General features: G+C 37.0%; 1 protein-coding gene across 2 annotated transcripts in view; it reads left to right on the top strand.

The window, feature by feature from the left end:
* Positions 1-14131, top strand: part of FTSH11 (FTSH protease 11) — a 201345-nt gene that overhangs the window by 119380 nt on the left and 67834 nt on the right. For both annotated transcript variants that reach the window (XM_089792463.1, XM_089792462.1), the window contains one exon: positions 839-896. In XM_089792463.1, the coding sequence (XP_089648589.1) occupies positions 839-896 (58 nt within the window). The remainder of the gene's footprint in view (positions 1-838; positions 897-14131) is intronic.

Raw genomic sequence — 14131 nt, forward strand, 5'->3', positions numbered from 1 at the left:
TGCCAATTTTCCCTTAAATACAATCAAAATTGCCTCAAAACACTCATTTCTCCTTCTTTGGCACGAAAATAAAATGAAGTTGCTTTTAGGGTGTATGAGACAAACATAAAACATGCTTTTGTGTGAATTGTGTTTTCATTCACTTACCTAGTTGTGGTTGATTTTCCCCATCAGGACTTGCCTAGACTCAGCAAGTCTAGTGAGAACCTCGCTGCCAGGTCTCCTAAACCTATTAAGGTTGTCTGCCCTGTGATGCAATAATTCTGGGTGACTTTGGTACCATTGGGCTGTAGGTTGTTTTCTTCACTGTTTAGGAAAAATAATAGCTTGATGTTGTGTGTGGGGTATTGGTATCAAATTTGTTTCTCAAATTTTATAGCCATTTTCCTTTAGAAACCTTGTGGGTTCTTGTTCCTCTGGATTGAAGTTCATATGCATATCTTTTTCAGTGAATGTGTTTCTGCAATAATTTTCTAATTGTTTGAGCCAACCTATCTTATCTTAAATATTTTTGGTAGTGAACAGTTATACACGTTTGGTCAAATTTCTGGCTAGAAGATTGGCTTCTCAGTTTTCTCGTTGACAACACCTTGGTTATTTATCATATACTATCTGTTCTTGGGCAGTTTCCTCGGAGTTACCTGGAGAATGATTATATTGTTTGTTACAGGCTTTTAATAGCTTTTTATTGCTGCTCTCTGTTATTTCAAATGTTTATGGAAGTTTTCACTTAATAATTGAATACTATGATTTCTTTACACTGTTAAATGGCAAAGACACTTTGTCTGTCCTTTGAGTGTTGGAAATGCTGAAAACACACTATTGCTTATGTTTTTAGGTTTGTTGGAGTAGGAGCTCGCCGTGTACGTACTTTATTCCAGGCAGCAAAGAAAAAGGTGCATTTATATATGAAATAATTACTTTGAAAACCAAGAAACTGATATTATTTTGTATCAATTTTCTGATGATCTTCACATTTTAGAACAGTGTAGTTTTGATAAATCACCTAGTTTTGCCACACAAAACACACACAGAGACATATACATTCTTGTATCTTTAAAAGTGTTGATTTTTTTTTTTTTTTTGAGTTGACACACTTGGTTATGGCTTTTTCTAGAAAGAAATGAATCACAATACGACATCAAGTTGTGGCAAAAATCACAAGAATACTATCTTTGGATCTTATTCTACAGAGAACCATTCGGGAAAGATTAGATAGTGTGTTACAGCTTTATCTTTTAGAAAAGGAAAATTATAGTAAGAGACAAGCAACAGTAAGTGTTGCTTAGCCTGAGGGATAAACAAATGGATACTATAGATTGCCAAGAGAGAACCATTTAAGTAATAGACACACAATATAAGTTACCAATTCGGCCTCCTAGAGGCTGGATGTGGAAGCAGATATGGATGGGTGCTGGAGGCGGGTGGGTGCACTGTGGGTGCCACCCGGATGCCACTCACAGACACCCATTTTCAGGCATCTGTCTGCATCCGGGTGCCTGTGAGTGGCATCTGGGTGGCACCCACAGGGCACCCGGGAGAATCCACTGGCTTCCTTGCCCAGAAAAGAAAGACAGACATTTTAAAATATTTTTTTAACAAGTGGCGTAGTTTTATTTTGCTTAAATCATGAGTAAAATGAGTGAAATTATAAGACAGATGTAATGAAAGATAAGAGCGATACAATAGATTTGAACAACAATGAGACATTGATGCCTCAGAGAAACTCTTTCTGGGTGAGAACTTCAACCAAATAAGACTATATGCTGAGTGGTTAAAAATGGCTTACAAAACTGATTCCACAACTCCTTTTGAATTGCAATAGGTTTCTTTGCAAGGGTTTCTTTTGGCCTGCTGTCTAGTTGAGCTTATATGCATTTTGCAAATTTTTTCAACTTTGAGAGAATTTTAAGTTGCCATTTTTGTGACAGATACTGAGATGAAATTCTCTCTTCAAATTATAGGGCAGGATTTTTTCAAAATTAATCTATTCTTAAAATCTGAAACAAGTAAACAGATTGCAGATTATGTATCTTGTACAAATAACTTTCTAGGGGTTTTGCATCTAAACAAATACTTGAAAGAAACAATGTAGATCATCTTTTGATCTTGAAGTTAAGAATATAAGACTGAAATTACTTATCTCATTTCTTTGCATATACACAGTATGTGTGTCCATATATATATATATGCATCCATACGCATCCGCATCCCCCCCCCCCAAAAAAATCCAGCATCCCATATCCGCTTCCTGCATCCGCATCTGAATCGGTAACTTAGCACACAATGAATGAATGGACTATGCTTTACAAGATAAATTTTCATGGCAAAAGCTTGTAACAGATACTGATAGGGGCTTAGACTAGCTCATTATGATGCAAGGGAACCTTCTAGGAATTCTCTTTTGTGATTTGAACAAACGGAAATTGATTTTTGTACTGTTATTTGAAAAGTGTGAATCCTGCCTTATCAATAGCTATTGAGTTGTATTCCCCCATACAGTTTTATAACATCTGTAATCTCCTCCACCCTTTCTCCCCCAGAAAGTAGCAACTCATGCAAGTTATTCTGTCAGTCCTTTATCTACACCCTGCAACACTCATTTTTTGCATCATTACAGTCTTTTATGTGCTGCCATACATTGTAAGTTACAATAAGTGTAAGGTACGTATGTGACTGGAGCATTATATTGAACGGAGCTACTTTCCACAATCAAGAAAGGTTTTTTATAATACTGTTTCTGAAGTTTTCTTCCAAATCTTTCCTTCACCCACTTGCAGTTATCTGTGTTAAAGCAAGGCTGATCTTAACATATATTCATATTAGGATTAGAAGCATAACAAACAACTGTGACCTCAAATGCAGTTATATCTAGCAGCAATATAAATTTTAGATCCCTTCCATTTTTTGAGTAAGAAAGTGGGCCTAACCCCAATCTTGCTGCTCAATATCTATTTCGAGTCGGGAGTGTGCCTAACCTCATTCATGTCAGAAAATGATGCTAACTCCAACCTTGCTGCTCATAATCCATTTCAAGCCACAAAGTTTAACTAACCCCAATCCTGCTACTCACAACTCTATTGTGCCAGAAAGTGGCCCTAATTCCAATCTTGCAGCTCATAATCCATTTTGAGCCAGAAAGTGGGCATAATCCCATATTTATCTACTCTAGAAGTGCGCTAGATCTGCTCTAATAGGCTTTGAGGGTTTTCTTTGAAGTCCCATTTGATTTCCTTATAACCCTCTCTAACATCTGCTTGTTAACTTTTGGATTTGTGTGCTTTTCTTACAATTGTAACTTCAGCATGCATAAAAGGATCCATTTACTTCAAGCAATGTTATGTCAGCTTGCACCAACTTCATTACTACAACTATAACAGAAGCAAGACCCACCATGGTACACAATGATAACTAATTTATATCTGCCTTGAATATCTTGATACCCTAAAGATGCAAATGCATCAACAATTCTTCATACCTTCACTCCAAAACATTCATCTCTTCCATACATAACATGAGCTTATTTTTCATGAATGAGGACATGATATACTCATAAAGGCTGCTATCTTTCCCAGTCATCAGTATCGTACAGATCAAAGAACATGACCCCAAATGAGTATGTCAGGTCCTTCTATCTCATTATCCTCTTCTTAATCTCTGTTTATTCTACACTTGACTTTGCAATGCTTTTCTACACCTACTATGGTCTTTTGTCTTCCTAACTGTTCTAGTTTGCATTCACTTTCGTAAACCTTTATCTATATATTGTCCAATGTCTTTACATGTCTTTAGAATTTGCTTCAATCATCCACTGTTAACTTAGGTTCGTAGAGCACTTACAACACTCATGACTAACTGTCCTCTAAATCTTGTTATCCGTTATCTTATCTTTACCCTGTAGGCTGGCAGGATCAAAGCTCCAATACCAATTGTAATGTCTCTTTATGGATTTACCCTAAAATTTACCCACAAATGAACAAGAATGCTATTGCCTGCAATTAATAGTTATTCTGATCTGATCTATATGTCCGATTCCTGATATCTGGTAAACTGATCTGGTCTTTATGAGCACCAATGCTAATTGAATTGCTTTTCTATTCTTAAGGAAAAGATTGTAATTCATACCTACTGTTCTATTCTTCTCTCAGATTGACTTTGAACTGCGTTTATTTATAATCTCCCCTTCAATGCTTGAGTGAATTCTCCTTTACACCTGATTGGTGGAAGGATCGCCACCTCTCATAAGAATTGTGTTTTCCACTTTTCATTGTTGCCTTTGAGAATATATAGTACTCCCTGTTGGATTTTAACCCAGAAATCAGATTAACAACAATAACGAATAACAAAAAAGATACAAGAGACACAAAAATATCCAGGGAAAACCCTTTGAGAATGAAGGGAAAAACCCAACCAGACAACAAAATATCATTTTATTGATAATGAAATTCAAGTGTACAATACCTTTCGTTTGAAGCGATATGTATAAGAATTAGAAACTCTTCACATTACAACATACAGTCTCTTTAATTTCCCAAAGCATGACTCTTCGTATTTGCAATATATAACCCTTCAAATACCAATGCCTTAACGCATGTTGAATGACACATGTCGTAGTATTTAATATTACAATTTATCATAAATGTCCTTTTGAGCTGAAGGTGACTATAACGGTATTAACGTCTAGAGATAAAGATCTCTATTGCAGCTACAATTTCCAACATTCCCTCTTAGCCAGAGAGAGATCTTTAGCTAAACAGTCACGCAAGGCTGCAACCAAAATGTCAATCTAATCATGTGGATCCTGTAAAATTCATGGAATCACTTGACATGAAAACTCTAAAGAAACACAAACAATTTTCATCATAGATTTTCTCAATATGATGAGATCATGGAATCTCTCAACATGACACTAAGAGAACAATTTATTGATTGTTAATAATCACAGAATCACTCAACATGAAAGATCTGTAACAATTACTCATAATCATGGAATCAATCAACATGATAGACCTACAAAAATCACAATCACCTTTCATCACAAACTCACTCAATGTGATGCTATCATTGAACATGATAAGTTAGTAAGGTTTACAACCAACAGTTTATCACAGACTCTCTCAATGTGATATAGTTATGGACTCTCTCAACATGACTTCCAACTCCTATCACGAAATCTCTCAACATGATGACATGATGAACTTTCTCTACATGGTGCTCACTATGAATCTCGCATAAGTGAAAGAGTTATTAGGTTGACCTTATAACTATCATTAATTTCACATGAATATAAACTCATAGTCAGCATAGAAAATCACAATAGTCTCAAATACCACAAGCATTAAAAACATGTATAAGAAGGGAAGGTATACAACAAGGGCCCCTTTTCAACCAAAAACAACTCCCTTTGAAGCTGAACATCTCCCTCCGAATGCAAAGCAACCTCATCTCATTGCTTCATCCTGTAACAAAGAGAGATATTAAAAGCTCATAACATTAATCATCACAAATTCATGATCAAATACTCAAAAGAAAATACTTATATCTTTTGCACATGTAGATTCACTAATGTTCTCAAATCAGCTCTGTAATAGGTCCTTTGATCAACAATAAGTCCAAGAGCTCGGCATGAAATCTGAAAACAAATAAATGAACCACAGGTGCCACTATACACCTATATATAGACTATGCAGATCAAAACATATATAGACTATGTGGATGATCCTGGAGCCTAATCTTCCACTTTGAAAACTCCAGATCAAACTTCCTGAAATTTTTTTGTTAGCTGCAATCACAGGCTAACCTACAGATAGAATTTTCTGGTCATACTCTTTGAGCGTTATGATAAAAAGAAGAGCCCAGTTTCGCATCCAAGTCACATACAATGGATACGATTACCAAAATTAAGATCTCTAGTTGGTGCAAGGGCACCTTGAAACATAGGGCCCTCACCACTTTCAATTTTGTTGTGATATGCTCTAAGAGAGCTTTTGTACTTAGAATAAAGGTCTGAGGACCTAGGTGTGTGTTTTGGCAACATTAGCTAGGGTATAGAAAGTCACTAAATGGTCTTGGAATCAAGTATTCCTTGTCTTGAAGTCATAAGTAACCTTAAAGTTTAAGGTAGTCCTTGTCAGTGAAGTCCTAGCATAGGTCTCTAGCCTAGGGAAGGGTCTCTAGCATTAAAAAGCTAAGGGATAGTCAATTTGGCAAAAAGATGTTAAAAGATGCAAACAAGAAAGTTGCACGAAAGTTGCTAAGAAAAAAAAAGTTGCATTTTTTGCAAAAATTGCTGATTGACTTGCAAAAACACTTCCAAGCATGGTGCAGGCTGATGGAAGCCCTAAATGTGAGGGGAAAAGATCTAAGAGGCCATATATAAACTTCTAAAACCCTAAAGTTGCCAGGGGGTGTGTCAGTGTACGGACTGAATAATAGAGTGTATCAGCCTCTCCCAATACCAAACAGACCATGGAAATGTGTAAGTATGGATTTTGTGGTTGGTTTACCTAGAACAAAGAGTGGTTTTGATAACATCTATGTGGTAGTGGATAGATTTAGCAAAATGTGTCATTTTATTCCATGTAAGATCACCCATGATGCAAGTCATATTGCTTATTTGTTTTTCAAGGAAGTTGTGAGGATTCATGGTTTGCCAAGTAGCATCGTCTCTGATAGGGATAGAAAATTTATGGAACACTTTTGGAGGTCCTTATGGCAAAGACTAGGTACTAATCTAGCATTTAGTTCAGCCTACCTTCCTCAAACTAATGGTCAGACTGAAGTAGTCAAGAGGACACTTGGAAATTTGTTAAGATGCTTAACCAAAGAATATGGTTTGACACGGGATTTAGTCCTTCATCAAGTAGAGTTTGCTTATAATGATAGCATTAATAGAACTACAATCAAGAGTCCCTTTGAGATTGTATATGGGATACATCCTAGAGGTGTATGTGAATTGAGAAACCTAGATGGTCAAGTACCTAATAGTGGTTTTGCTGAAGATTTCAGTCAATCTATGAAGGAAGTGCATGATCAAGTAAAACAGTCCCTCATTGACAACGCCAAGAAGATCAAGGACAAAGCTGATCTCAAGAAGAGAGAAGTACAGTTTGGTGTAGGGGACTGGGTCATGGTCCATTTAAACAAAACAAGAATGGAAAAGGGAACCTCAACAAAGCTGCGATGAGAAGACCTGGACCATGTCCTATACTGGCCAAGTATGGGCAGAATGCTTACAAGGTTGGGCTGCTAGATGATCTAGCCATTTCCCCCCTCTTTAATGTAGCAGACTTAGTCAGATATAAAGGACCTCTTACTGAGGTAGATCAGCATATGGAGGAATCTAAAAAGGATGTTCAGATAGCAACTCTGCCCCCTAAGCCCAAGCTGCAAGCAGAGAAGATATTGGACTCTCGGGTTCATACCAAGACCAAACATGGCACATACAAAGAACACCTTGTCAAGTGGCAAGGTAAACCAGACTCAGAGGCTACATGGATCCCTGAGAATCAGTTCAAGCTTCAGGGTATAGATCTCCACCTTTTGTCTCTAGAGGGGACTTAGCTTCTTTGGTGGAGAGTATGGTGTAGGGGCACCTTGAAACATAGGGCCCTCACCATTTTCAATTTTGTTGTGATATGCTCTAAGAGAGCTTTTGTACTTAGAATAAAGGTCTGAGGACCTAGATGTGTGTTTTGGCAACATTAGCTAGGGTATAAGAAGTCATTAAATGGTTTTGGAATCAAGTATTCCTTGTCCTGAAGTCATAAGTGACCTTAGAGTTTAAGGCAGTCCTTGTTATTGAAGTCCTAGCATAGGTCTCTAGCCTAGGGAAGGGTCTCTAGTATTAAAAAGCTAAGGGATAGCCAATTTGGCAAGAAGTAGATGTTAATAGATGCAAACAAGAAAGTTGCACGAAAGTTGCTAAGAGAAGAAAGTTGCAATTTTTGCAAAAATTGCTGATTGACTTGCAAAAACACTTCTAAGCATGGTGGAGGCCGATGGAAGCCCTAAATGTGAGGGGAAAAGATCTAAGAGGCCATATATAAACTTCTAAAACCCCTAAAGTTGCCAAGGGGGGTGTGTCAGTGTACGGACTACATACTGGAGTGTTGATCTTTGAATGTAAAAAGGCAAATTTGAGAGTAATGAAATCTTTTGAGTGTTAGTTTGATTGCTGTATCACTTTGGCATTGTAGATAGACTTCTTTTGGACATTTTTGCTTCAGCAGGTTAGGTTTGTTTGTGTTTCCTTTTAATGTTTTGTAAATTGTTTTGCTCCAGCCAGTCTAATGTCCTGTACCAAGCAGTTGGCTTTAAAAGAGATGTAACTCACTATCCCACCATAGAAACAATACGACTTTTTGGGGATAGTGAGTGTACTCTATGTACTTCCTCTTGGCAGAAGGAAGGGCCCTCAAAAGTCATGGAGGCATTTTTAAACTCTTGCCATAGGAGAACCAGAGCATGTCCGACTAGGCAACATTGAATTTGCAGAGCTTATAACTTGTAGAGTTGTGAAGATATTCAACAAAGTGAGTATGGAGATTGAAGGGGAGTAAGTGAAGGTCCCTTGGGCAGGAGGAAAGGGTGATAGCAATCCATTAAGGCACCTAGCCAATCCAAACAGCAGACTAGCCTTGTAAAGGCCTAAAAACCCTCAAAACCCTTAGATTTTGCAGAGGTACTGTACGACACTTTGGAGGTACAAAACCTTGAAAATCAGTTAGTGTTGATAAATTGAATGGTGATCTATGAATAAATTTTGTATTGCCTAGTGGATGAAATTTGAAAAAATCCCTGATATCTAGGTGTTGGTTCCCAAAATTGCAGATTGGAAATCCAAGAGCTTGCCACTTCTCCGGTAGGATCTCTCAATTAAATTTTGGCCAACGAACAGAAATCGCTTAGATTCCCTTGCACTTTGGGCTCCGCAACACCCAGGCGGGTAGACCTTCACCTTGAACGTTGACTACTCAATTCAAGGGTTTTCTATACCGAATTTAAACTTTGCGAGTTCCTTGGTTGGCAAGGTCCTTGAACTCGATCAGAATGAAACTGGATGCTGAATACTTATTAATTGAATGTTTTGTAATTAAATTTTGTTAATAATAAATTTGATGCTTGCAGAAGGAATATATAGATTTTCTGACTTAAATAAAAAGATCAGTGCTTTGTTAATCTGGGTGATAGAGTCAACTTTGGTGAACTTTCACGTACAACTTCATAATGTTCAATGCACTTATACTGCCAACAATTTTAATGATCCAGATGCAACAAACCAATTATAATGCAATCTTAAATTAGTCCAGATTGAATTTTAACTCCGCTGAGAAGGAGACAAATTGGATAGAGGTACGGAAACAATTTAATATTTCACAACACCTATGATGATCAAATTCAAAAATGCTAATTGACCATGTCCACTTATCTGATATCAAAATTGTATACAGAATTCCAAAAATATTTACAAAGGACGATTCGCCTGCAGCTTAAATCTCCAAGCCTTTTAAAAATAAACAAATCACATTTTATTTTATTATGAAAATAAAATAATGGAATTTTTATTACAAAATCATAATAGGCCTCTTATTCCTCCATACAATAATAAAATAAAAATACTTTTCTCCTAAGAGAATGTAAATGTAATAGTTCCGATATTGAATATTATTTTTGTTCACTCACTGCCCCATATTTATACTTTGAATATTCAAGAGTCACGTCCCTCCATAAATAAATTACATGTCTTCTAAACTATGGCCCAATACTTTATACTTCTTAATCGTACCAACTAATTTTACATTATCGGGCTATAGTATTATTAACTTTATTTGAAGTTCATCAGCCTCCTAATTTTAATTTATTCCCGTCCCTCATGCCGGCAAAGTATTTGCTTGCGCACAGGATCCCTTTTGGTATCGCATTTGTATGATGCATTTGTAGTTCTGTTGTCACGCTGTGAAGCAGTTACAGACTCCCATGAATATTGCCTTCAATCCGAATGGCCCCAAGAACGTCTATGGCATCATTTCAACCCTAGTTATCCATTCTGTGTGAGTTGTGTCTTTCATCGGGTATTGGATGAATAGTTCCGGTGATGTTATTCATGATCTTACTCTATTGACTTCCAACTCTGATGATACTGGACCTGAATGTTCTCCTAGTAATTTCTGGGCTGTAGTATACAATTATTATATCCACGAGTCTTAAACAATAAACTCAGTAACATGCCTGATTGTATATGATCTGCACAAGAGTATCTTGGTTATTTGTGACAGTATTTCAAATGCTGAAATGAAAGATATCGTTGTTACTTTTCTGAAACTGGAGGACCCATTGTGGATGTAACATTCTCTATGGTAGCTGGAGTGATCATCACCAAATTCTTATTTGAATTAAACCAACTGGTTTTCAATGCCTCGAATAATTCTACAGTTCCATCAGGCTGGATATGTTTGTTTGCTGCTTCAAAAAGTTCTGTTTACCGAATTTATCAATTCTGGATGAACCTGGTAATCAGCATATCTTAAATCTTTAATTAGATTGGATGTAATCTCTCCACTTATGTCTTCATGTGGTAGATTATCAGAATCAGTCTCCTAAGAAAGAAAAGCTGAATCCATACTCAAGCAATCAAACCTCTGTATGGTATTCTGGACATCCATCTGATTGCCAGAGCAGGGGTGCCATGTTACTCTTTTGGTGCTATAAAAGTTATGTATTCTTCAAGATCTTTGTTGCAGGTCTACAAACATGAAATTGGTTTCTTTACAAAACCCAATTAATCATCTCAGTATTGAGTATAGATGAAATTTTATTAAAGAATGAGGAATTTTATTGATAGTCTGGAAGTAATTTGCAGATAGAATCTTTGCAACAATTCATGTGAATTGTGTTGGGTAGAATAATATTTTGTAGGCATATGGTGGAGGCTAATGTGGATATCACTAGAGTATGGAAAATAGAACAGAAACAGTAGAGAAAAGATAAGGGCAGTAAGAATAGTGCATGAATGGAGACCATAAAAATGAAGGTTCCATCACTAGGAACAAGAGGGCTAATTGGGGCTCTTTCTTGTAGCCCTATTTTAAAGGGAAAGTGTGAAATCGATAAGAAGGGTAATTACGTTGAGTTACCTTGGACAGAAAAAGAAGTGTATTGCAAGGTCTTACATCACCTCCATGACCCTGCAAGTTGAGTGTGAGGATTAGTCAAGAAAGACCTAGAATAACTTTAAAACCTTGAGTGTTCTCCACCTAGTATGGGAACCTAACAGATGGCAAGAAGTGAAGCTTGTTCAAGATAGGAGAGTGGGGCTTAGGATTGGGGGATCTCTACATAATAGGGATCCTATAGGTCCATTTGGTGATCTTGCAAGACGCCTTAGGTCTCAGAGGTAGACTAGAAGTACGAACTAGTGATTAGTTCATCCCCATCTCCCTATCACTAGTTGTTGTAGGAATACCCTAGAATGAGAACCTCAAATTTCATAGTTAGAGTTTCTAGTTGAGATGGAGCCTGATAAGTTGTGCATATCATTTGTCGACAAACAAGGCACAAAGATACGCCTTGCCATTACAAACTCCAATATGATCGATACCTTGATTACTTAGCACTTACCTTCTCAATGGAAAATTTCGGTAATGCTTCGGGGAAGATACCTCCTCTCTCGATTTTAGTGACATTTGTTGGCTTGATTGCTGGTACATATTCTCCACCACAAATAATGGTTACATAGGTACAAGGCTTGAACCAAAGACTACCTCATTGTGTCTGCTTCAAAATTACTCGCAAAAGAGAAATTCATGCACCATATAGAGCTTGAGAAATGACATTGTGGTCGTTGATGATGGACAGGATGGTTCTTTGCTGATTGACATAGTCAATGTCTCCAACAACCATTACTTGGGATAAGCAAAAACACTGCCAAAAACGGGATGAACAAAATATACAATCTAAGGTTATTAGAAAAGGTGGGAAGAATAAGAAGAGATTGTCATTACCAAAGTGATACAACTCTTCATAAATGAAGAGATGCAATGGACAAAGCAAGAACTTGGCCATAACTTACGAACATAAAGAAGCCACGAAACTTGCCAGTAAGGTAAGAAACCGACATTCATCACCATGCAGCCATCATGATGTCATACTAGTAGCAACAACTTGTAGACAATGCTACGTCCCATGCCATCATCATAGAGTTGGTTTATAGATTGGAATTACATGTTTGTCAACAATTTCTATCAAACTTCTCCGTCTCTAAATCCAACATGGTGTGCGATTCTCTTGGTATGGCTTTTCAATTACATCAAGATCACTGGTGGCACGCGAGAAAGAACCTTCAATTAATTTGAAATAGACGAAGCTTAACATCAACCCCAAAAAGGATCCCAATAGACTCTAGAGACCAAGGTACACAGTTATTGTGAATTAATAGTTACGAAGGCATCAATAAGATTTGAATAAATACAAGGACTGAATCTAATAGTCATATATGAAGAGATAATAGGAGAAATAGAGTTCATGATGCTTGTGGCAATAGAAAAAATAAATAGAAGAACATTTGTTGTCTCTGCAAAATCTCATGCGCACATCGAGTGACCTTTCTTAATCATTCCTGTTATGCAAAGTCACTCCAAAAATGGAACATAGTATACTTAAGTAGAAAATGAATCACAAATGAAATTGTCAGCACAAGCACTTGACTGAGCTTTAATTTGAATGGAGTCCCTTGATGCACACTGCATACTTTGACTTCATTGCTAGACTCACGGGTCTTCCAACCTTGTCTTGCTTTGACATTGACTGCAGTTGTAATGTGAGCCTTTTAATAGTAATAATAGGAACAACTCCATTACACAATTTTTGACTTTGAAACAACCATGAAAGACTTTGTAGAGACAAGAAAGCCTAAAATAATTGAGCATCTCCAAAATTCCTGATGACTACCACAAATGTAGTCTCACAAATAAAATTGATTGACAAAGGCAAACAAAAGCACTGGTCAACAAAAAAATTTCTTTAGATACACAGAAAAGTTGATCATACTTGAACAAAATGGGAGCCATGCATAGACAATCTCACATACATAAGATCAACTATATCAAGAGGGGTCTTCGAGATAGACCACAACCAAGAATACTGAGCAGATAACACTCAGGATGCAAAATTGGTATGTAGAACTTATACATTATGCTTGGATCACACACATATCCAATAACCACAACTCTACGAGAGGAAGAACCATCAAAAAAACTTTGCACAAGACAAGTTCTGAAAGGGGCATATTTCCTCATTGCTGATATCAACCTTGCTTTGATGCCGTGTTGGATTTTAATCCAAAAATCAGATAAACATCAATAACGAATAACCAGAAAAGATGCAAGAGACACACAAAAATATCCTAGGAAAACCCTTCGAGAATGAAGGGAAAAACCCAGTGACACACAACAAAAGATCATTTTATTGATAATGAAATTCAAGTGTACAATGCCTTTCGCTTGAAGTGATATATATAAGAATTAGAGAGACTCTTCATATTACAACAGAAAGTCTCTTTAATTTCCCAAAACATGACTCTTTGTATTTCTAATACATAACCCTTCAAATATAAATGCCTTAGCACGTGTTGAATGACACATGCCTTAATATTTAATATTACAATTTATCATAAATGTCCTTTTCTGTTGAAGATGACTATAATGGTATTAATGTCCAGAGCATAGTAACACGGGGATGCGTCGCCCCTTTTTTTGCCCCATGCACTAGGGACGGGGACTCACGGGGACTCCATTCCCCCATCCCCAGTGGCACCAACATATTTCACCACTTCCGTCGAGGATGGGGGGATGTATCGGTGTTAACTATTTCTTGATTTGACTATTTATGCTCAATGTTCGATGTTCCAATTCAATGAAATGTTCAAGTATTTACTCTTTTACATATTTATATCTTATATTGAAATACATCTTTTCATAACTAGCATTTTAAGTACCATATGTATAGTATATACAAATCCCCTAGTTCCTCGCCGCCGTCCCCCCTCTATCCCCTTGCCGTCCCCAAATTAAGGCCCCTCTATCCCCCTGTCTTGGAAACTTGTCCCGTTGTTCTCCCGTCCCCCTGTCCCTTA

Source organism: Cupressus sempervirens, chromosome 7, assembly GCF_028749045.1.
Source record: "Cupressus sempervirens isolate cs-2001-9-10 chromosome 7, ASM2874904v1, whole genome shotgun sequence".
In the NCBI taxonomy this organism is placed as follows: Eukaryota; Viridiplantae; Streptophyta; class Pinopsida; order Cupressales; family Cupressaceae; genus Cupressus; species Cupressus sempervirens.